The 23,642-nt window shown below is 45.5% G+C and overlaps 1 protein-coding gene across 6 annotated transcripts in view; it reads right to left on the bottom strand.

Annotated features, from left to right (window-relative positions):
* MECOM (MDS1 and EVI1 complex locus) overlaps window positions 1-22,881 on the bottom strand; it is a 336,599-nt gene extending 313,718 nt beyond the window's left edge. For 3 of the 6 annotated variants that reach the window (XM_065844473.2, XM_065844475.2, XM_065844474.2), the window contains exon 1: window positions 22,712-22,881. In XM_065844473.2, the coding sequence (XP_065700545.1) occupies window positions 22,712-22,748 (37 nt within the window). In that variant the 5' untranslated portion in view covers window positions 22,749-22,881. The remainder of the gene's footprint in view (window positions 1-22,711) is intronic. The other 3 variants (XM_065844476.2, XM_065844481.2, XM_065844482.2) reach the window with 3 other exon arrangements.
* Window positions 22,882-23,642: the final 761 nt, after the last annotated feature.

The following is a 23,642-nucleotide window of genomic DNA, read 5'->3' as shown; positions in this document are numbered from 1 at the left end:
GACCTGTTACAGCCCTTATTTAGCAATCATTCCTTCTTTTTGTTTCCTATCTTGGGCTATCACAGCTCCGAATTGCTTTTTTGGGCCATTTTGAGCCATTTTTCAAGAGATTCTTATTCCATTGAAAGTTTGGGCAAAGCAGGTGCCAGCTGAAAATTCCTTTGCCAAATGTATAGTCATCGGTAAATCATTTTGCTCTCCCCTCAGCAGGTTAATTATGATGCTTGTTTCAAGTTTATTTATCTCTACTCAATGCTTGTTTATTGATTGCGCTGGGACCCTTTTCTAATGGAGTTATTTTGCTCAAATAAGGTGCTCAGCAGTGATTGAAAAATGAACTGTTTGAAGAGGCTGGGTCATGGACATAGGGAGCAGTAAGAGTTTTGTAGAAGTATGCAGTGGGTACTTGAGCCAACTTCTCCACGTCAATGAGAAACACGATGTCTCCAGTGAGAAGCACAGATGGGGCGTTGCTTAACAAAAAATGTTTTATTCCCGAATCTGAACCCAAAGCAACCCCAAATCCAGCATGGCCAGCACATTTCCACTTAGATGCACATCTTCTGTCCTGCAGGTTATGCGTTTGAAACAAGCACCCTGCCTCCGCTCACGGCCAGGAGCACTTCCTCGCAACCGGCTTTCCAGGAATGCGGTGCCCACTCCTCCTTGTATCCTCTTCCTGGCCACCTGCCCCACACCACGCTTCCTGCTCGTCCCACACGGCTCTCAGCCGGATCCAGCACCTCCCGGTTCACGCAATCTTTTCCACTCTCAGCTGGCTGAAGCCAATGAACTTTGTGAGGACCTGTGTTCCAAGGCCCCATTCAACAGTCACATCAAGGCTTCAGCAATTTAAAACTACAGATTAACTTATAAAACACCATCTTGATGCAGACCATACTGCCCAATTACATTAGCAATTATAAGAATATTTGTCCTGCTCCTGCAGGCACTACTGGTAGGTTACTCCTCTTCCTTTTAACCTAATTATGGCACAAAGGCATAAGAATAGCTGACTTTTAGTGCAGCAGCTCAGAATTATAGAGAATGTTACCAAACTGAATTTCAAGGCACTGTTTGGAGTTACTGGTGAATCCTGAAAGCCAGGTTGCAAAGAGAGTCTTTAATGAATTGAGCATCAGGGCAAGTGGGATTTCCTCTCACACAAACCAGAAAATACACAAGTTCAGAATCCTACACGTGACTCTTCCATACAACCAAGAACCTCCGCACACATCATCTACAGAGTCACCATTCTGTCCACTCTCATTATTGTTCCATCCCAATCAATATATTACATTACTTTTAAAAGGCTTCCACATGCAATGCATGATATTTCTCAAAGTCCCTTATAGAGGAAGAAATTACCCTGAAAGTCAGGTTAACTCCCCAGTCCCTCTATCAGCAAGATGTGTAACCATATACCAGGGAAACAAATGCCAGCTTTTCTGAAGACCTTCCTTGGTCAGCACCTGCCCTGTCCCAACCTTCACCTGTGACGTGCCCTCATTGGCATCTTTGCCCACCACCTTGGCCAAAACCACCAGCAGCACCAGGTGATTTGGCTGCCACTAGCCCAGACAGCCCAAACTGTGGTACAAAGCACATGCTGTGCCTCATCACAAGGTTTAGCACCAAGATGAGAAGGAACCACCTGCAGTGACTGCAGAGCTGCACGTCTGCAAGCCTCAGCAGTGACCACAGCCACCCACATGGGTGCTGCCACCCGTGCCATGAAAGAGGCCAGGTGCTGGGAAGCCTTTGCAGTCCAGCAGCAGCCTCGGGTCAGGAGGAAACAGCACATCTTACAATGAAGGGAAGCTGAGCCAAGCTCTGGACCAGATCCTCCCAACATAGGGGCATTTGAAACGTGGCTGAAGAACAAAGCTCCCTGCTAATAACAGTTTGTTTTGTGCAGTGAAAAATGTGCAATATTGGGTTCACAAGCTGAATTCCAAACTGCTTGGCCATTTTCCATTCAACTTCCCAAATGTATTGAAGTGTGACAGTTTGGCTCTCTTTATAGTGTTCAAGTGACTGGCACATCATTTAGTCCTAGAGACTCACATCCCCCATCACGACTGTGCTCAAGGGCAGAGTCAGCTCTCCCATTTGCACATGCTGCCCAAGTTCAACATCCACAGGACAGCTGATTTCTGCAGAGCCCTCACCAGCCTCCCTTTATCTTGCTGCACTGGGGACTTCCTTCCTACCTTGCTCCTTCCAAAAGCCAGTCAACTCAATCACCAGCCCTTTTAAAACACAGTGATTGATCCTACATGCATCTCTGGAACACGGATGTGAACAAGCTACCACTCTCAGCATCTCCCAGACTCACAAGTGTCAGAAGCACAGAGCGAAGCCATTCCCCTCACCACCAGAGGCAAGAGAGATACCTTGATCCTCATGTCAGATGGTTGTCTACTGACTGTAGATACATACAGCATCTGCCAAGCAGAGAGACCAGCTTGTGCTCCCAAGGGGTAAAGGAAAAAGCAGAGAGGTCATTTGACCTCAGTGCAAAGCCCAGGTGAAACATCACTCTGCACCCCACACAGGTCTTTGGCCCCCACACCCTACTCCTGCTCTAGCCACTAGAGAGCACTTCTTCCCTTCCCTTTTATCAGTCAGGCTCACAGATTGAATGTTATTAATTGACAGCTTTAAAGCTAAGGAATTGTATAAATTAAATACAGTCTGCAGCAAATATACTGAGGAGCTAGAATTTATATACACACTAGATATGGGAGCTCTTAGTTATTACCCACTTAAGGCTATGGCACTGATGAATGGTAAGGCCACCCTATCCCTGAAGGCACTTTTCATTACAGACAGTGTAGGAATATTGAAAGTGTGTGTGTATGTATCCAACATGACTGCTCATTTCCATAGTTCTCCGTCAGGTTTGCATTGAGTTTATAAAATAAAAAATTACTCCAGGGACATATTTCACTCATTCCAGAACCCTTTCTCTTTCTCTCTCTCTCTCTCCACCCCCCAGCCCATATCCCAGCTGCCTGTCTCTCTTCCTCCCAGCCCTGATACTCTAACAATGCCTTTAAATCTGATGGTGCTTATTAAATGAAACAGCTTAATTACTATCAATATATAATGTTGTGCACTTCAACCTCAACCCAGACGTCTGATCCCATACTGCTCCTGAACTTTAATGGCCATCAAACCAAAGAAATTTTGGTCAGCTCAGTACAATTCTGACACATGCCCAGGTCGGGAAGATGAAGGGACGCTAATCTACCATGTTATCCCACCCATTGTTTAATACCTTTTCCAATAGAATCTAATAACTGGAGAAATGCCAGTTTTCTGTCTAGTTTGGGTTAAAACCTCTTTCGTTGAAAATAAATAATTATGGAACATTCTGAATAGCCCAGGGTTTACATAATTGGTGCCTCTTAGACAGAGCAATAAACTTCAAAGGCAAGTATACAAGGAGAGGAATTTAGGAATTCAAATCAGCGGCAGCGCTCCTGAGTGTGCTCCACTCTCCACCTTGGTGAGGCCAGCGCCAAAGGAGGCTTAATTAAGGGAAGTGAAAACCACTTTCGATTCACCAAGGTAACACAACAAGTGCATTGCTTCCTCTGAATTGAGGGGAAAATAGCAGGAATGCTTCCACTCAACGGCAGCTATTCTGCAGGCTGGGATTCGAGTTCTTTCGGGGAAGAAAAAAAAAATCTATCATAAAATAACCAGTAACACAGCACCTCATGCATAAAGACATCAGGAGTGTTTAGGTTCAAGTATTACTATTTATACATATTGTTTCCCTAGTGCTAAACAAAACAAGTTTTCCCATGCCAAAGTGAGGGATGCTGCCAGGAGAGCCAGACACCCTGTCTGGATCGGACAAATAGTTTGACCTATTGACGGGGCAGCTGCATGCAGCAATATTTTATAGTGGGTTCACTTTGCTAATGCACTTGCATCAGGCCATTCTCAAAGCAGCCCCATCCTCCAGAAGAAAACTACTGCAGTACAAAAACATCACGTCAAGGCAGATACTGGTGATTCTCTGGAAAACCAGCCCCAGCTGCACGAAACATTCGGGGACTGCCAGGTTCCAAATCAGCATTGCCTTTGTATTTGTGAAAGAGGGAGGCTACAAATCATATCTGCCCAGCTTTTGAAAACACCGGTCACGGAAGCTGAGCAGAAAACACAGAAGGATGTTTTTGTTAATTATCCATTTCTCCAATACCCATTCTTTACCTTAAGTCATTAGTCACGTAACACAGCAGGCAGGTAACAAAAAACCGTGACCAAGACTTATAAGACCTCTCTCAACCCGAGGGTCCCACAGCAGCTTGTGGGGTTGGGATTACATCATGCCAGAGCTCTTCAAAGGCTGAAGGGCCAAAACCACCCTTGGTGCAGCCACCATCACACCACGGGTGCTGCGCGGGGTCACAAGGAACTTTGCAGATCCACAGGGACAGGCTCCATCCCTCCCAGCTCCTGTCCAAGACAATCAGCAGTGGGATGCGGTGGGCACTGTACGGCTTGGCCTGCCCACGCTGCCTGTGCAAGGGAAATGGAGTAATGCCATCGGCTCTGGGGGAGTTATTCGGGTGTAACTTAGAACAGGATTTGCAATCAATCCTCACCCAGACACTTACTTGAGAAGGAATTCAGGGTTTGGCTGTACGTGCACCAGAATCACTTCACAACCACTGAATACATTTATAGTGTAATTTAATCCTTTAGTGATTTTTCTTAAAGGGAAACCTTATCCATTTAAGGTCGATTCTGCATCATTAAAGTTAATGGGAGTTTTGCCAGTTACTTCAGTGGCAGCAGGGCTGGGGAGGGATCAGGGCAGGGCAGATGGCTCTACACAATGCATCAGCAGCATCTCTGGCTGCCAACCTCTCTGGGAGTCATGAAAGAGTATTTTTCTTTTATTTTGGTGAAAAGTTTACACTTAACTTAAACAGAACAAACACTGAGGTCCGTGATCAAGCTCTGCTCTCATTCGTACTGAACTAAATCCAGAGGGACGCTTCCAAAATCAGTGGGGATCAAGTCACAGCCTCTACAGTGGACACAGAGGGGCTTTAGTGCAGCCATCACATGCTTCCCTCACACTGGCTTTGCAAGAAAATAATATCTCCTCTCCAGACACACAAAGCTGAAATGCAAAATATTCTTTTAGTTCAAACACGAGCACACAAAAGCATTTTTTCCTCACAAACTGCCATGCAAACCTTTTCCCTTTTCCCAGCATTGGATCCCACATCTGGTTGGGCTAAGTGGAAAACACTGGTGAGTTTAAATGGCGTGAGTCAACTCCCATAACCAAGAAGGGCACAGCCTAGACCACCAAATCACAGCTTATGAGTCTTTCCTGGAGTATTCCGAGATAAAAGATCTCTGTTTTATTCAAACAGAGCCAAACCCTGCTGATACCTAATTTCGCTTCTATTACCTCATTAATAACCTGCAGACGTTCGCGGCTTACACTTCTTTATGTCTGCATTGTGGTCATCATACACAGGCACGAGTGCTATTTCTTGTTGTATTTGTTTTGGGTTTAATTCCCAATTCTAGTCTGTGCCTCTGCCACCTTTGCAGGGCTGGGCTCAATTAACTCTTTTGTGTTCTCTTTGCAATGAGCTGCAGCAGTCGACAAGCGATGCACAATCTTTTAACAGGTATTAATGTGTTCACGTGAAAATATTCATCGACAGTTTTATGTAACGTGGCAATCACTAAGTGGGATTTAAAGTACAAAAGTGGCATTTAGTAGTAAAGTGTGTAAAGGCACATTCACATGTCACTTAATTGTAAATGTGTTTAAAGTGTATTTGCAGCTAAAAATAAACCTATATCTTTAACAAATATTTTTCATATTGGTCAGACTGGCAAAACTGAAAACAAGTTCAAGTAATTTGACCATGTCAGGTAAATTCTTTAAAACAATGTTTTAAACGAAGGGTAAAACTGTTTACAAGTTTTTAACTGTAAAATATTTCTTTTCTTCTTGTATCTTGCCAATATCAATAAAGAAACAACATGTATAAATATATATAAACAGACACTTGGCATAAGAACACATTTCATGAAATATGAGTAATAGAGCAGGAAAATTCAACATATATTTCTTTTTTACTATATTGAACGGACAGGTTACCGTAAAGAATACATTATGTGCAGATGGATGAAAATACAAAGTACATGCAGAATATGTAGGATATGAACAGGGTGTTTATTTCCAGGTAGAAGCACAAACATTTTGGTTCATTTCAGATCTCACTTACACGGCATTATTTGGTGTCATTTCATTGACTCCCATGCATTCGGACTTCAGTCCAGCAAAGCACTTAAACACATGCTTAGCTTTAAGCGCACAATAGTCCCCTTGAAGTCAAATTAAGCACATATTTACGTGCTTGGCTGGATCAGGGCCATACTACAGATTTACACAGATGTAAGTAAGCTCAGATGAGCTCAAGCCACAATGTTTGTGTCCAGATTCAAATCCAATTGGCAAATGCTTTCAAAAGCCGGAGGTATTTGGATTAGGGGTTTTGGTCCAAGCCAATCTGTAACTTTAGTACCTGAACCCACATTTCTTGTGCGCCCAGGACTCCCATCGGCATTAGTGGAAGCTTTGGAGGAACAAGAAGTACAAGAGCAAGACCTCTGGGACTAAAGAGCCAATTTACTTAAACCCAAATTATAACATTTTTTAACCTTTAGATTAAACCAAACTCCCACCAGAGTTCAACCCTCGCTCCATTACATTTCTCACCCAGCATTTGGATTTTTTGTTTATCATATTACTATTGCTTTTGGCTAGCATTCACTTTATTATATAACATTAACCTAGGAAAAACTAATGGGCACCATCAAATAGCTGTTAACATAAAGTACTTATAAACAAGTGCCATTAACAAACCAAAAGAGAGCACAGGAACTCATTTATGTTACATCTGTTAACATTGGATAAACACAGGTTTACAGTTTTAAACAGTAAATGATGCCTCAGCCTCATCAGAAATTAATTTCCAGGTTTTTCCACAGATCTACCAGTCCAGCAAATGAACGCCATGTGCTGAACCCCTGGTGATGGATAAGCCAGCTGAAAGGTGCCAGAGCCCACAGCGACACACACTTTCACCCATGTGTATGCACCAGCCTCTAACATCAGCTGCTTGTTCACCTGGGACATCAGACACGCAAGTTCCCTTCCACATGTGCATGGAGAAAAAAAAAAAGTCATCTTCAAATCATCAGGAACAGAAGTTATCACCTACCGCCCTGCGGCTCTGCTGTGCTCTACACGGATCAACAGGTTCCTGCTTCTGGTATTGCTCAAACCAGAGGTGGCTGCTGGCTCTGCAAAACCTGTGGTTCCCATAAATGTGGGAAACACTAGCACCGACATGGGAATTTCCCCCTCTCCCTCCAGCCCAGCACAAGAAGTTGCAAAGCCCTTTCAGCAATTTCTGCCCTCTCCAGAGGATGTTCCTCAACAGCACCATCCTCCAATGCACCCCTCATCCCACCGTGGCCAGCAAAGCTTCCACAGGACAGCCTCTGCTGCTTTTGTCAGACATGCTTATAGGATTAACACATCTTTTCTTCCTTATTAACCAAAACCAAAGTGAAATGGTGGTATTCAATCACCTCCGCTGCTGCAATTCCATGTAGAGCACAATGTGAGCTTTCAAGAGGCAGACTCTGAGCATCCCCAAAGCCATCTCCCTCCTCAGGGACTACTGACCAGGGCAGCAGGAAAGAAACACATGAGCTTCTGATGCTGACAGATAGTGATCTAAATCTACAGCCAAAACGTTCTTTACATATGTTTTTTAACATATGTATTTTTATATGCTGAGGGCAGTACACAGAATAGGGCAGAATCACAGGGCTGGAGGCACTGGCACTCAAGGCTGCCAGAGGAAGTGAAACAAGACATGGCATCTAACACCGGTTCCCCATAGCATCTCAGCTGTGGATAGGAAGATAATGCTAGGAATAGAGTAGAATTTTGTTCCTCCAACCTATTATCCAACATCCTCTGAAAAATCACACAGAGGAAGAAGAGAAGAAAGTCTTCTTTCTATCACTCTGAGATTTGTAATCAACACTAAAAATGTCAGTGCCAGTAGACACAACACTGAATAAGAGAAAATTTTGCAGAAAAAGATTATGTACTTCTCAAGAAAACATCTAAACATTTTTTGTAGCCTCTGCCTAAATTCCAGGAGAAACAGCATTTTCTTGATGCCAGTTCTGGGATGACACCATGAGACTGTTGTAATAGCAGATAGTTACACCAAGGGGAAGGAAACAGCCCCAGCTTGAACCGCAGGCAGCACCAGAGGAAACTGAGACCGGTTCACACTGTGCTCAAGCTCAAAAGACAAATCACCCCAACCCACCACCAGCTGAATGGTACCTGACACGGCAGCTCCACAACATCCCTGCCCAGAGAAGGGCATAAAGCAGCAGCAATGCTTTTTCTGGTATCCTATAAGAGGAGCAGCAGAAAAAGTATCCTCTGCCTAACATGGAACCAGGCTTCATAGTCCCTAATTATCTTGCAAACAAGCCCAAAATAATGAGCTTATTTTCACCATGATGTGACACAGCTGAGCAGGTCCCTGCCCAGCTGCGTGGAGGGGTAGCTCAAGAGAGGCAGGACACACCCTCACAGTCTCTCTGTTTTCTTTCTCCTGAGCAATCTTCATTCCTGTATCTCCCATCACTCCCATCATAACTCAGGCCATCTGGCACATAAGGTGCGCAAACATACCAGATGAGCATCTGAAAACCTGAGAAATTGTGATGTAACTACAGGAAGAAATCAGCTGGGCAGTCTGGGTACTTGAAAGGCTGCAGAGGACAACATCAGGTGGTGCACAGTCCCAGCTTGTTAGTGCATAATTATAAAACTCGATGTCCTGCTCTTCCACGTTGCCTTTTTGTTTTCCTTAAAAAAAACCACCTAACTTAGTTAACAGCCTTTCCTCACTTGAACCTTCAGGAAGTTAGTAATAATATAACTCAAATCTAATATTTTGCTTCTCTTCAGCTGCTGTTCTACATTTTAACAGAGTTTTTCCAAAACTTTATATAATTTTTTAAAAGCCATCATGATTAGGGTAGCTGTATCACCAGAAAGATATCCTAAAAACTGGTAATGGCACTGGGGGCTAGAAAATGCAAGAGTGACTGATGAGTAGTCTTAATAATTCTGTATATCAGGAAAGAGAATGAGAGATGGATACGTAAAATAATGTTGTTGTATAGCCGTGAAAACAAGCCTATAAGGAGATGCCCAGAAATTAAAGCCCAGGCTGTCCCGCCGTGATCCTATGCTCTGAAACAAATGACACTCATTGAAGAACATAATCTCCAGGAACATCTAGAAATGCAAAAGAGGAGAGAAAAATCCTTATTTTAAAGAACTGTAAACATTTTTCGCTTCTAAGCATTAGAGGCTATAGCAGTGAAGATTGCCCTGTATCTGCCTTCTCCCCACCCTGGATGGATCCCAGGGCAAAGAGCCAGCAGAGCCACATCAGGTTCATCCCCTGCCAAAGTGGGTTTTGCTCTCACACCAGTTTTACACCAGTTTAGCTCTGTGTGTTTTGGGGCTGTTACTTTCACAAGCTAAGGTAAAAAAAGCCTCTGCCACAGCGCTGTGTGGTTCCTGTGGCTGACGGGAGGTACGACTGGGCAGGCCACATCTGATGGGCTGCGGAAAGGTCTGTCTGCTTCTGCTCCTCTGGCAGGCGGGGGAAAGGTATCTTGGAGAAGAAAGGGATAAGAAACTCCAAGAGTGAGAGAGTTTGGCTGAAAACCCCACCAGTAAAACATACTTTCTCTCGCTAGCCTCCTGCAGACTATGTCTTTAAGCTATTGGCAGATTTGAACACACAGAAAATGTCTTTTGCTAAAATATTTTCTGTATCAAGTTGATCCAGATAACTTCTGAAATTAAATACCTTCTTCCAACTTAACGTACTTGCCATGTACTTTTATTAACTCAGTCCAGTGTCAAAATACAACAGCAGAGGTAAATATTTGGATGTAGCTGTTTTTCTAGCCTTTCATATCACTTTTATTTCCTTTCCTTTTTGTTCTTTCCTTAACCTCTTTTTTTACTGCTGTTAAATTCTTTGCTTTCATTTTTGCAGAAGTTCAGCCTTCCAGCCCACTCTCCAATGCTGTTAGACATCAGTTCAGGCTCAGACTTATTACTTCTGATATGTCACTCCGCAGGCAGGGAGCCTAAAGCAACACTGCTCCCTCCAGCCCTCGCAGGCTTCAGCTGGATCTTCACCGATCCACAGAGCAGAGTTATTTCTGCAGAGCAGGGACCTGGAGGAAAGATGTGGACCCAAAGAATAAGCCCAGCACCTTGGTTCACGCTGAGCCTCTGAAACAGGAGACTAAGCAAGGGGTCAGGATTCATGGACGTGATTTAGCCATGTTGGCTTGCTGAGTTCATGCATATATATACATAACTGGTATAGTACTGGGGAGAGGAAATCTAGGAGAACAGCATATTTGGGGCCTATTGAGTATCTGAAAAACACCAATCACCTCTTAAATCAGGTGTCCTGAATTATTTTAGTATTTTGGGGCAGAAAGGTGCCAGCAGAGTGATTTGTTTGTCTCCTTTATTCAGGGTGTTCTGACAGCAATCCATCAGGCACGTCCCATCTCCTGCTCCTCTCCCCCTCCATGATCCCTGCCTACTGTCTGGATGCTTCCATCTGATTTTTGGTGGTACTTTTGCTGTTGTCAGCGAGAGATAGCCCTTTCTTTCCAGTGAAATAGAGAAGGTTGGCAGGACAAGTTTGATGGTCATGGGCTGCCATATGCTCAAGGCGCATAAACAAAGTGGGTAAAAGGACATCAAATATTTTCTCATCCTTTGCTCAGTGGAACCAGGAGAGGCAACCTTTGAAGAGGAAATATAGGCATAGGAGTGAACACTGCTTTTTCTCTAGTTTCTGCTCCGTTCTTCTTCTTTCCCACAGTGTTCTCTGCATTCCCTTTCCTTATTCAAGCTACATAAATAGTACTGAGCACTGATGAGATCTAAGTTCTGTTTAAAACCCCAGAAAAGGTTTTAAGGTTATTTCTGAGTCCTCAGACCAGTTATAACTAGAAGAAGAAACATCCGTGATTTAGTGTCTAATAAACAAACTGCCAAGGTCATGATGGCATCTTTTCCCATACCCACAATCACCTCCCTCAACATTTTGAGTTGTTGCATGTATCATCTGTACTCCCTCTAATGCCCAGCCACATTTGATTTTCCTTCTATAAGTGACATCCCAAAGAGAAGTGAGTGTGAATTATTACATTGTAAAATAGATTTTTAAAAGATGAACCATTCTGAGTGTAAAATAAACATTTGTGTGAGGTTTATCTTGTAAATGCCATCAAAGATGCGATTGAAATCAATAGCCTCTGTTTTGGAATATGAGCCTTGAGATGGCAATGATCACCTCACCTGTAAAAATCAGGGCATTTAGCATGTTTCAAAGCAGAAATGCTTGATCCTCCAAAACAAACCATATAGGTTGTTCATCCCTGAACCTGGGTCAAACTGTCCAATTGGCTTTAAAAGGGCAGTTTCTCCCAAGGACTACCCAGCTGTGCTGGGCTCAGCATCCAGCTTTTCACAGCAGAGGCAGGTGCCGCTGCCATGTCCTGCCGAGCACTCTGATCCAAAAATCAAACATTTTGGGAATGAGGACTGTGTGGTACTGCTTCCTGCAGCAGCTCCCTGTGCTGTGCACAAAGCCGTAGTGCCTTACTTTTTAATGTGTCTCCGTATTTATAAAAAAAAAAATTATCTAAAACTTTGGCACTGGTAACCAAGTTGCAATCAGAAGTTAGGAAATTGCTAAATAAAGCCCATTTTACTGCCTAACCTGAAGGAAAGCCATAAAATTATCAGTCCTTTCTTTCCTCAATGTATTTTCTCCACAGTCTGTGATGCTCCATGGGGTATTTCTCCATGTGAACTCCATGACGGTTTGGCTCCAAATTATCTGAACATAAAACTGAGCTTATGAAGCCTCACTCAGAGGTTGTGTGGACCCTTTTTGTTGGCACAGACTTAAAAAGAACCTTAATAAACCTTATAGGCTTAGGGGACTTATTTAGTTGCAGGCACTTGCCAGGCACACTGCTCACATCCCTCTTGCAGTGCCCAGTTGGAAAGTGGGCTGGAACCACAACCCAGGGATTTTATAGGGCTGGATTATCTGCTGGTATTGCCCTCTTCCTTCCTGGAAAATCTCAGAGCTATTTTCTTTGAAAGCAAGTGGATGATGCTGCAAGGATACTCATAGCTCAGTATGGCTTGATCACCCAAGGTTATGGATGCAGCCAAAACTAATAGGGTCTAAAATGGAACCGAGGGCCATTTGCTGGCAGAGAGAGAGGCTGATGGGATTAAAGCTGAAGCACATCCGCCCATGTGCAAGAGGAAAGCCTAGAATTCCGCAGCCCTGACTCCATGGATTTTCCTCAAAGCATCCGTTTCTCCTCAGGATTTTATTACTGCCTCCAACGATGCTGTAATCGCATACGTAGGGCAGCAGGCATGAAGTTTAATCTGCATTTCTTAGGGCCTAAACTCTGTGCGGGTTGCCTGTGTTTGCACAGAGCTCAGCACAACAAGCATCCAGTCCTGGCTGGGTTCTGCAGTCACTGCTTTAATTCAAATCATGATAAATAACAGTGTCATGTTGGAAATAAATCTTCTGGGTTCGGTCCATGGCTGATCCTTCAGCATGGTGTGCAGAGAAAGAACCAGTTGGGAATCTTTGCCCTGTGCTACCCCTTCTGGTTCAGTCTCAGTTCAGTTTTCACTCAGGGTATTGATCCAATACAGATAATTTCACTTTTTCTCTCATTCTGAGACTGTTCACTGGTATTAAAGACACCGCACAGTTTTATTCCTTCAGATCTCTCTGATCTGCATCATGTGGAGTGACCTAGTGCATCATTTTTTCATTTCTCAGTTATCTTGGCTTTATCTGCTGTCTTGCATTGCACCTTGCATCACAAACTCTTCGGTGGTAAATATTCACAGAGCATAAATGCTTAATAGCACGTACACAGGCAATGACTACTGAGATATTTCTTACTATATGAACTGAAAGAAACAGGATGAACATGTAGTACTGTTTACCTTTGACAACTAACAAGTCTTTCTTATTGCTGTAAATTATCATTATCATGGTACAGTAACAACAAAACACCAAGAGTATAAAGCAGTGCTGTTAACTCAGATACAGCTGATATCTTTTGGGTTTCAGTGTTGTGTATTCTTAGACTAATACTCCATGTCAGTCCCTGCAGCCAAAACTACATCAAGAGCCTAAAACAAGTAAAATAGAAACATCACTTCAAAATTATTTCAAACAGCAATTCCTTTTCTTCCATTATATGGAGCCACAAAGACAATGGGAAAGATTAAAACTCAAAAAAAAATGATTGCTTAATTCCTCACCATGATACAAGTAAATAAAATGTGGTGAAAAGGCAGCCACAGCAAATTGAAATCACAAAGAGTTTTCAAGAGGGAAAGGCCAATCATTTCTGTCAAATGTTGGAAATGTTAAGTGGTTTTTAAATCAAAAATATAAGCACCACCAGTGACTCAAGTTGTGTTTTAGACATGTATGGGGTGATCTTTTTCCAGCAGTCATTGCTCATCTCTCGCATACCTTCTGTCTGTCTGAGATGAAGTCAGGAGGCATTAAGTGGAGCCCTTACTGGAGGCACAAGGCACTTTCAGCAGCAGAGCTATTTGTTTAGAAGGTACAAATTCAGGCTTCTTGCAGAACTGTAGTCCTGGGGATGCCAAGCCCCACAGCACAACCCATGGGTGCCAGACCCCTCCCGCGTCCCCCAAGCGCCCACCACACCCCCCAGCAGTCCTCGACTCACCAGAGAGATGGAGAGCACAGGGAATGGATGGGGCACGGTGGGAAACAAGTATGCAAAGCCACCACAATCCCCCCATCAGCAGTGTTCATATTTCATCATAATGGCTAAAATGACTCTTAAATGAGGCCAGATTATAGGGCCAACCTAATTCACTTACACTGATGTAAATCCTGGTATCTGTTACAACATCGCATGTTGGGGCTCACCACAGAGCAAAAGTTGCTGATAAACATCCCCATCACCCCAAGGATGAGGGGAAGCAGATTCCTCCTGACCAGACCCGATCCAAAGCCGGTTGAAGTCGGTACAAGCTCCTTTAGCTCCAGTGGGTTTGGGATCAGGCCTGCTGCAAGCACTGAGTCAGCTCTGCTGCCAAAATGCAAAATCCTTTTCCATTGGCTTTGCCAGTTTGGTGTTAATAGATGTGTGAAGGAGCTTGAGGGAGAGGGGGAGGTGGAAGTTTTTGAGGGTTTTTCTTTTAAACTGAGGAATGATTTCACCCTTGCCAGCATGTGGACTTTGTGTGAAAAAAACGGGAGGGGGCAGGAGATGTTTTACCTGAAGCCATCACCTCCCTGTCACAGCATCCCAGGGGAGGATGGATGTGTCCATCTCAGGGACCCCTTGGTCCCTAGGGCCAGGTTAGTGCCTGCACTCCAAGGCAGAAAGACAAATCTGGAGTCACAGGTGGATGTTAGTACAGAGCCTGCACTCACCCAACCTGGCTGAAATAAGGGCAGGTTTGAGGTAAAGTATCCCTTGGACACAGGTGAGCCCCTCATCCCAGTATAACAGGACCTGCTGGGGGCTGGTGTCATTTTATCCTCCTTTTTTCTATAAAACTATGATCCTCCAGTTTTCTCTACCATTCAGCTCTTCCCCCACTGCCAAGTTTTCTATTGCACATGTCCCATACAAGATGCTGTTGCTCATTTGGCTTTCCAGGGGAAGGGCTTTGCCTTCCTGTGGCTTTCGGAGCATGTAGCCCGGCTGGTCTCAGAATTAGACTGGGGCCTTTGCAGGCTGCCGCAGTATAAACAGTTTCAGTAGGCCACATGTTATATAGTAAGATCATCCGAAACCAAACATTTTCCCACTACACACAATAAACATCCATAATAAATTGCATTATACGAAATATATTTATGGCTAATTTTTTAATTTAAACCACCTGGGAAATTTTTGTTAGATTGGTTGATACGAAGGTCTCAGTATTCTGGTAATCTAATGATATCTAATAGACAAAATAGTATGATGTTACAACAGTCTCAAAGTTTTCATTTTCTGTAGCCCTCTCAGAGATCAAACTGGCAGAACTCATATTTTTTGAAATTTTATACATAATTAGTGATGCAATTGCCAAAAATAACCTATTCATAGAAGTCTTGCTCTTCTGGTTTCTAACTTAGTGTAATCACGAAGCAGAGCAGCGCACTGCTTTGCAATGGAATATGGGTTTGGGTCAGGGAGCAAGGGCTACAGTTGTGTGGCAGTTTCCATTCTGCGTATTATTTTACAGGCAATTTAAATTTAGTTTAGAGTTTAAACAGGGCTAAAAAGTAGTGCACCCATACAGACATGTAAGCAATTCTTCAGAAAAGGAATAAAGCTGTAACTTGGGTATATCTCTTTCCTGAACAATTTTTTTTTTTCCAATATAGGATTTTCTAAACAAAAGCTGTCAGTGCCAAAGGGGAAAGAATGTTTCTATCGTATAAATTAAGCCCAGACTTGCAATCCTTCCACCATAAAACTCTCATGTTCATCACAGATCAGCCAAGATCTCCAAAAAGGCTCAAGATCATCACAGATCTTGTTAAGCCAGCCCCTCTCTAGTCAATACAAATCCCAGCTCAAACCGCACTGTGTATCTGCAGTGAGCGCTGGCAGCTTGGTAGTTGCTGGACTCGTTTTAAAGCACAGCCCGTACCTTTAGCTACTTCCTTGCCTCCTGTTGTTTCTGGGACTCGGAGGCCATGTGGTACATTTCAGCCTTAACTTTGAATTTCCTTTATTTTGTAGATCAAACTTTGACATTCCCTTAAGGTAGTAGGGTTTTATGTCGTTGCATATATCCCAGTTTTAAAAGATAATGCTTTGCTGAAACAGACCACAATATTAAACCCTGAAATAAAACGAATTGTATTTCACTTCCCAGCTTCTATTGCTGGATTAGCTCACATTTCTTTCTCTTTGTTACATATTTAGCATCAAATACAATATTCATTGCAGGCTAGCTTCCCTCCTCCCACACGGCTCTGTGGCTGCCTTTTCTTCCAGCAGCACTGGAGAAGGCAATGCCTCGCTATAGCCTGGAAATGCAAACAAAAGGGAGGGAGCCTGAAGTCAATGAATGATCAGGCAGGGTTTCTTTATACCCTGAGCATTTTAATTTTCATATTTAAAGTGGCAATGCAAAGAGACAGAGTCCCGGGGATAACAACATCCACTTCTCCTTAGCTTCTCCTTCCACACCTCACTGTTTCTTAGCTGAGTTTTTCTGCCAGCAAACACCTGCCTCCAGCAGCCCCTGCAGCAAAGGGTGTTTGGGGGCATTTTCTGATGCTTATTGGTCCATATCACAATTTATACTGGTCTTGTCTGGTTTCTAGTCTGGGCGTTTGGAACTGCAGTGGTAACCAATTGCACATTAACATAGCAGGAACTCCTAACCCCAGTGTGTACACCCCATTCCTCCTGCCCATCTTTGCAAAACCCACCTGGGAGCCTTTGCTTTAAATGCAGAGCCAGGGCACCCCTGAGCCCAGCATAGCTCCAGGGATGCTTGTGCAGTGGGTTAGCAGTAGTACTTATGGAAAGTACTTTGAGCCAGACACTGGTTCTGCAGAGTCTGAGCTGAACCCAGTTTGCTTTTTAATGGCCTTTTAGTTTTTTAAGTGCATTCCTGTGATCCCAGCCTTAAGTCTAGGTCTCCATATGAAACAGCACCGCTTTAACTAGGTGCATAGATTATAAAACCAGGAAGAGTGAGTGGTCTGGTGTGCCCCCCTGTATAACACAAGCTACAGGAATTCCCTAAATTAATTCCTGTTTGGATTAGCTCATATCTTTTAAGAAAAACATCCAACTTTAATTAAGACAAAGGAATTCCAGTGATGTTGAAATCCACCCAGCGCTCAGTAAATTGTTACTACTTAAAATATAAACTGTATTTTAATCTGTATTTGTGCAGTTCTAGCTCTGTCTACCGGATAATATGACACTTGTATCTGTTAGTTTCAAAAGCCATGTGTGATTAAGCCTCTCTCTCCTTTTCATAAGTCACTCGTTGCCTAACTAAACTGAAATGATGTAAAACTGATTGTATTGAATTATAGCAAAAGAACACTGAGTTGCCGCAAAAATGGCAGTAAAGCTATTCAAATTTTAAATAAACAAATATAATGAATTCTTGATCAGAAACCTAAGTGTCTGAACCAGCCCTTCCAAAGTTAAAGTACGTTTGTTTAGAAAGTGGTTTACTGCAAAGCGAGGCAATTTCAGTGTACAAGGCTTCACTAGCTGGGATTTATAAAACTCCATCTGCCTCCCTTCTGGCCTTTCCTCATCCACCCTCCGGTGGGCTGGGGCAGCCACTGATGCTTTCCTCTATCCTCCTGCACCATGTACCTGTCCTGGCAGAAAATACATTCCACTTTCTTCTTCAGCAACTGACTTACACACACAACTCTAGCAGGGAGCTGTGCTCCCTGTGACAGCCAGAAGTATTTTTTCTGCTCAGACACTTACTTGTGCAGTCAATAAACATTTTACAATGAATACTCCCAACAGAAGTACATAATTTGTGCATTTGGGAGGCATCCCAGGGAACAACGTATAGGCTCCTGTATGTCAGCTCTGTGCTCCCTACACACACATCTACACATTTCAGAGCCTGTGTGAATGTACAAACATAGGTGTTGAGCCTGTGCATACCACAATCTCTCTTTAAAGTACTATATATGTTAGTAGCGATTGCAGATATCAAACATATTTACCTGCTTTTCTCTCTGTATGTGCACACATACATACAAGTATTTTTTATATATATATCTCTGTGGCATAAATAGAAAGCTATGTTATGAACGGTCACGTATGCACATGTATGCAGTAAGCACAGACACATACACACTTATGTGCACTTAAATAACTAGGTGAATAGGTGAATATGAACACTAATAGCCATTTATGGCAACAACAATGAAAGCTGTCCCTGGAGCCCGCCTACGGTAGAGCAGCCAAAATGATTGAGTATGTACAGGGTACTGCTGCAGCAATGGCACTCACATGGGCCTCCTTTTAGAAATGATTAATATTTAACCGACTTGGTGAACCTGGCTTTGGCTTTAGTTATGATTAGATAGCAGGGTGCACAGATCTGTCCTGCTAAGGACGTCGTGGGATGTCCAAGCAGCTTTCACTCATGCTTCTTGAGACAGAAGACAGAAAGTGAAGAGAGAGGAAGAGATACGAGGTAGTAAAAAAAAAAAAAAACCCTATGCTAAGCTCTGTTTGTGTTTGTTTGGAAAGAAAAGGGGGAAAAGCAGCCTGAGAGGCTGGTGTAATAAGATGCTGTAGCTTTCATGAAAGAGGTGAAATAATTTTAAACACAGACACACAATGAGTTTATTTATTTAGAAAGTTGTTAAATAGAGTCTGGGAATTCAAATATTCAATGTTGACATTGTACAGAGCTGGCGGGGAGCCAGCCCCGGCACTCCGGAGGGACCCAATGGCCACGGCGCCCAGGCCCTTGCCCCTCCCAGCCCACTAACTAGGTAAAAGCCATTAGTTGTACCCACAAGCAATATCTGAATCCGAGTCAAATAATGTTGCCTCAGCCAGCCAACTTCAAAGGCGTGTAAGTGTGTTTGGCTTTTTAGTGCTGGAACTGCAGCAATATGTCACACTTTTGAAAGAGTTTTGTAAACAGTTCCTTCCCTTTTGTAGAAACATTTCTTAAGTTTCTTGTACCCCATGTAAACAGCCTTAATTAACAAGAGTTACATTTTTCATTTACAAGCAGGGCTATATTAATAACGAGCTCTCCTTCTGGACTATCCTTTTCCTTTATGTCGTTTCTCTGCCCTGCACCGCAGCCGGGCCGGTGCAGCTGGGGAGCGGCCGGGAGGCACCGCAGAGCTCGACCACGGGCTCGGCCTCAGGCAGCATCACCCAGTGCAGCTCCACAAAGCTGGTCTCAAATTCAGTGGTGTCTGTTGGCCCAGAGTAAGAGAAAGAGAAAAGGAGAAAATGAGAAGAAGAGGAAAATAGAAAAGGCGAAAAAAAAAAATAAAAAGAGAAGGAGAAAGGGGGGAAGAAAAGAAAGGAACAAAAAGGGAGAGGAGAGGAGAGGAGAGGAGAGGAGAGGAGAGGAGAGGAGAGGAGAGGAGAGGAGAGGAGAGGAGAGGAGAGGAGAGGAGAGGAGAGGAGAGGAGAGGAGAGGAGAGGAGAGGAGAGGAGAGGAGAGGAGAGGAGAGGAGAGGAGAGGAGAGGAGAGGAGAGGAGAGGAGAGGAGAGGAGAGGAGAGGAGAGGAGGAGGGAAAGGGAGAAAGAAAAATAAAGAGAGAGAGAAAGAGAGAGAGGGAAAGAAAAGGAAGAAAAGGAGCGAAAAGCCACACGCACGCTCTCCACCCTGAAGAGGGTAAATGAAGTGCCCGGTGAAAATGTGCCCGGCATGTAATGGAATTGTCTTGCCCGTCCCCGCAGCCTCCCGTGCTCGCACCCGCTGCGTTGAAGCCACGCGGGGACAACGCCGGGCCGAGTCGTGCCCAGGGCCGGCACTCGGCCGCCGGTGTCGGTGCCCGGGGCGGTGTGGAGCCGCGGTTGCAGCGGCGGGGCCGGGCCGGGCGGGTCCGTGTGCGCGGTGCCGGCGGCCGCCCGCGCTGCCTCCCCGGGCGGGGCTGGGGGAGATCGACACCAAGTGCCAGCAGCAGGAACGGCGCTAAGGCGGGGGTAATGGTAAAGCGAGGCAAAGAAAACAGTCTCACTGGAAGGGCCAGGGGCCTGGGCATGGCAAACATTTCCCTGCTCAAAAACAAATTCCCGGACAGAGTCTTAAACAGGCAAATAAACTTGCCAGCTCTGTTTTCCAATCAAGCCTTTTAAGTACTAGACCGAGGCAAATTACAGGCGCAGGAAAACCTGCTGAAACTTAGGAAAGTGTTATTTTACTATCTCAGATGGTTAGAGGGATCTGGATCTACCTTGGCTGCCCTAAATTGCCTGTAAAAAAGTGGTGATAAAGTGTAAAAGTAACAAGTGCCTCCTTATTCACGTGTGTTCCCCTAATCTGATCACCTTCTGTCTCTTTATGAGGCTACTGGGTGGCTGGGGGCTACCCCTGGGCGGCTGCAGGGCTGCGGCGGCCCGTGCTGGGGCGGGGGTTATTCGGGGATACGGTTTCACCAGGCGGGCACAAACCCACCCGAGTGGAAAAGCAGCTGCCCCCGGGGGGCCGTCCCCGCGCTGCGAGGAGCGGAGATGCCCGCGCAGGTGCAGCGCGGCTGCGGGCGGCCCGGCCCGCACCCCCAGGCCCCGCTCCCCAGCAGCTGCCTCCCGAAAGTGTGGCAGGGAAGAAGACTTCAGCGTGTCTTTTCCCTTATTTTTACAGTTGGACGTTTAAAAAATTCACTAGCTATTCCCCGAGTGGCTATTTTTGTTTCTTCTGAATTTTGTGGGTTTTTTTTTTCTTTTAAATTTAGGGGGGGGCGAAGACTCAAAATTAATTTTTAGCGATTTTACACAGAGGTCAAGAAAATGCGCGCATCAGGTATTCTCCCTTAATTAAGAAGAAAAGCCTTTCATGGATATTAGCGACAGCCACACAATCGGGGCAATTTTTATTTCACGCACGAAACAGTGAAAGTGAAATAATAAAAGAAGTGCGCCTGATCCCGATCTATACTCTTTTCCACGCAAGAGGGTGAAGGCTACAAAATATTTTCTATTCCCAACCCAGCCAGAAAGAATTGCAAAGCTAAAAACCTTTCCTTCTCGAAAGACTAAATTACAGGGGTCGCCTCCAACCCTCCTTCCACTTGCCATGAAACTGAGAAGCTCTTCGGCGGGGGGAAAGAAACAGCCTTTCGAAACACACACACAAAAAAAAACCCTCGGCTTTTTAAATATTATTTCCTTTATGAGCGGATTGTAACTGAAGGATTATTTAATGCAACGCATCTGTCTGGGGGGGGAAAGTGCTCCTGCTGCTGCAGAGAAAGCCAAGACGCGCAGCCCAGAGCAGAAACTTTACAGACGGTCGGATCTTGCCCGCGGAGCAGAAGCAGCGCAGAAAAGCGAGAGAAAGGCGAAGGAAACCTGACGGATTTGGTCGGGGACATGAGATTTTTTTTCCCCATAATTAGCTCCCAAGTAGAGATGGTCACCTGGAGATTTAACAACATATTTGTTTTCAAATTGTGAGCGCTGGATTATCCACTTTAAAAATCACCTAATCAAATGCAGGTTGCTGCTGTTATTGTTAAGGTTCACAGAAAAGCTGATGATGATCCGGAGAGATCTTTCGCTTCCCGTTTTCCACGCTCCTCTATTTTTTTCCCCCTTCACAAATAAAGAGTAAATAAGCATCTGCTCTTTACGTCACGCAACTTATGCAACATTTCATCCGACTTTTTTTCCGCCTGCCCATTTTTTTTCGCTCGGGAATGTGAGTTGCCATCGCCACGGATATCAAATGAAACTTGCCCAGATGTGTCAGAGAAAATAAAGACATCAGCTGCTTTTAAAATAGGACGCGAAAGCTGGAGAAGTTTTGTTGTTGATTCCCTCTTAAAAAAAAAAAAAAAAAAAAAAGCCCCAACACTGCAGCAGTTAAAAGCAAAGATCCCTATCATAAAGGAGAACCAGATGGAGTGAGCGTCAGACAAATAATTAAATAAATCGGGATTTGCGTGTGGACGGCCGAGCCCTCGCCTCGCGGAACAGAGACCTTCGGGCGGCCAAACTGTATAAAAAGTGCTGGAAAAACGCCTGAAATTACAACATTTACATCAACTTTTAGCGGGTGACTCCAGCGGGCTGGAAACTGCGCCGCGCTGCCCGGCCGCCCCGCTGCCCCCCTCCCCAATCCACGCGGGGCATCCCGGCCCCCCCGGCTCCGCGCCGCGCTCCGCCGCCGCTCCCCTGCCCGGCCCCACGCACGCCCCGCTCCCACGCGCGGTTTGGTTTGATGTGACCCGCCGGCAGCGGGTTTGCTGGAGGAGTGGGGCTGACACAAGTGCAGCAGGGTCCGGGGGGGTGATCTCTGTAGCTTCGCACCGGCTACCTGAGCCCGGGACTCGCCGCCCCCCCCCGGCAGCGCTGCCGCTGCCCCTTCGTGCACACACGCACACACACACACACACTCACCGCCCCCCCCCGCGGCCCCCAGCCCTGCCGACAGCCGACAGCGCCCACTATAGGGCCCGGAGCCTCTCGCGCACACCCCCCCACACACTTCCCCGACCCCCCCTCCAGCCCCCGGCAGCAGCAGCAACTTCCAGCGCTCGCCACTGAACTTTTCCTCAACTCCTTCCCCACCTCCCGCCGGCCGCCCGCAACCCCCACACCGGCTCCGGCCGCCGGACCCCCCCCCATCCCGCTCTCCGCCCGCCGAGCCGAGCCGAGCCGGGCCGGGCCGGGGTGGTGGGGGGGAGGGATGCTGCAGGTTGCCTGCGAGCTCCGCGCCGCATCAGACATGTCTATGCAACATGGCAGAGAGGGAGGGTGAAAAGCCAAGAGAAAGGGGTATTGCACCTACTTGCGGCCAGCTTCCTCGCCCTGCCCTTGGATCGCATGCTGCCAGTCCCGCGGCCGATGCTGGCGTGGGCTTGGGGTGGGGGGGCTTTTGTTTTTTTTTCCTCCCGGAGCTTTTCCTCCTTTTTCGCTCCCCCTCTCCCTCTCTCCTCTCCCTCTCCCGCACACACACTCTCCCTTTCTCTCAATCCCGGCTCGCTATCTCTCCAGCATTGTCAGTTTGGACACCTTCGCACATGCGCACGGGCGGCTCCCCCCCGCTCTTCAACATTTCAGCGCCGCCAAAAAAAAGTTTGCAGCGATCCATCACCGCCGGTGGGGACCCTGACAGCCGGCACCGGGGCCGGGACGGGCCGGGACGAGGCGGGCAGCCGCCGCCGGGCTGTGCGACCGCGGCCGTGGGGCAGCCGCTCCGCTGCCTGCGCAGCCGGGAGGGGTTTCGGGGGGGAGATCTCCCCGGGGCAGAGGCTTGTGGGGGGAGAAATGACCCCTTTTTTTTTTTTAATGCCTTTTTTTTTTTTTTAATGGGATATTAATGCTGTTCTGGCGTCCTTGTAATATTTAAACAGTTTATTCTCACCCGGCTCCAATTATCATAGATCTCTATGTATACAGAGAGATATATAATTTGATAATACGTTTTATTATGTATGCGTACCATTAAATCGTACACTTTTCCAGCACTCACACTTTCTTTCCCCACCTTGAAGTCGGCTCAGTCACCACCACTTGGGCAGAAAAAAAAGCGCTTTTAAAGCAGTAACACCGACCGCTCTAATCTGTTTTAATTACAGGGTTTGCCAATCAAAGAGGGAGCGCGCAGAAATTGGGAACTCCTTTAGGGGATGGCTGTGTCCGAGGTATGAATCAATCCAAGCTACATATAGATTTTCCTCTGGTACAACCTCCTTGCATTAAACAGTTTTGTTCAATAC

The sequence above is a fragment of the Patagioenas fasciata genome, chromosome 9, assembly GCF_037038585.1.
Source record: "Patagioenas fasciata isolate bPatFas1 chromosome 9, bPatFas1.hap1, whole genome shotgun sequence".
In the NCBI taxonomy this organism is placed as follows: Eukaryota; Metazoa; Chordata; class Aves; order Columbiformes; family Columbidae; genus Patagioenas; species Patagioenas fasciata.
The sequence above is the reverse complement of the archived record's forward strand: the minus strand, read 5'-3'. Positions and strand labels throughout refer to the sequence as shown.